At 44.2% G+C, this 681-nt stretch overlaps 1 protein-coding gene across 1 annotated transcript; it reads left to right on the forward strand.

The window, feature by feature from the left end:
- On the forward strand, window positions 1-681 carry LOC112191695 (NDR1/HIN1-like protein 10). The gene has a single exon (XM_024331097.2). It carries the CDS (start codon window positions 1-3, stop codon window positions 679-681), a length of 681 nt encoding a protein of 226 aa, XP_024186865.1.

A 681-nucleotide genomic window follows, 5' to 3' on the forward strand; every position in this document is an offset into this window, starting at 1 on the left:
ATGTGGAGAGGAATTCGTCTACAACTCTGCCTCTTACTAGCCTACCCCATACTCTGGTTCATCTTTTGTCCCAAAGATCCCAAATTCATCATCACAGATGCCTCTCTAACCCAATTCAATTTCACCAACCACAACAAGACCCTCGACTACAACCTTGCACTCAACATCACCATCACCAACCCCAACAGAAAGGCTGCCATATTCTACGGTAAAATACAAGTCGCGTCTACCTACAGAAACAAAGTATTTTCTATCGTGACTTTACCTTTTGAACCATTTGGCCAATGCGGCAAGAACAGAACCATTTCGCATCACATACCTCTTAAAGGGAGCAAGTCTCTGGTGTTTGGAGAACGGGAGATTTCCCAGTTTAACTCGGAGACTGTTGCTGGCGTTTACAGTATTGACGTGAGGCTTTATGTTGGGATAAGAGTATTCGGCGGGTACTTCAAGACAAGACATTCCAACCCATCGCACAAGATCGACTGCAAGCTGAAAGTTCCTTTGCAGTCTAGTGAAACATCTACAAATCGCTTCACTTTCAAGACAACCAAGTGCAGAAATGATATATCATTGCAGACCCTGAAGCAGCGGGCTGAATCTGTCCAGTTTTTCCTTGGTGACTCGACTGTCCAAGTGTTGCTTGTTTGTATCTATATTTTTGCAGCAGTGCGTGGTTAA

Source organism: Rosa chinensis, chromosome 3 (genome assembly GCF_002994745.2).
Source record: "Rosa chinensis cultivar Old Blush chromosome 3, RchiOBHm-V2, whole genome shotgun sequence".
Classification (NCBI taxonomy): domain Eukaryota; kingdom Viridiplantae; phylum Streptophyta; class Magnoliopsida; order Rosales; family Rosaceae; genus Rosa; species Rosa chinensis.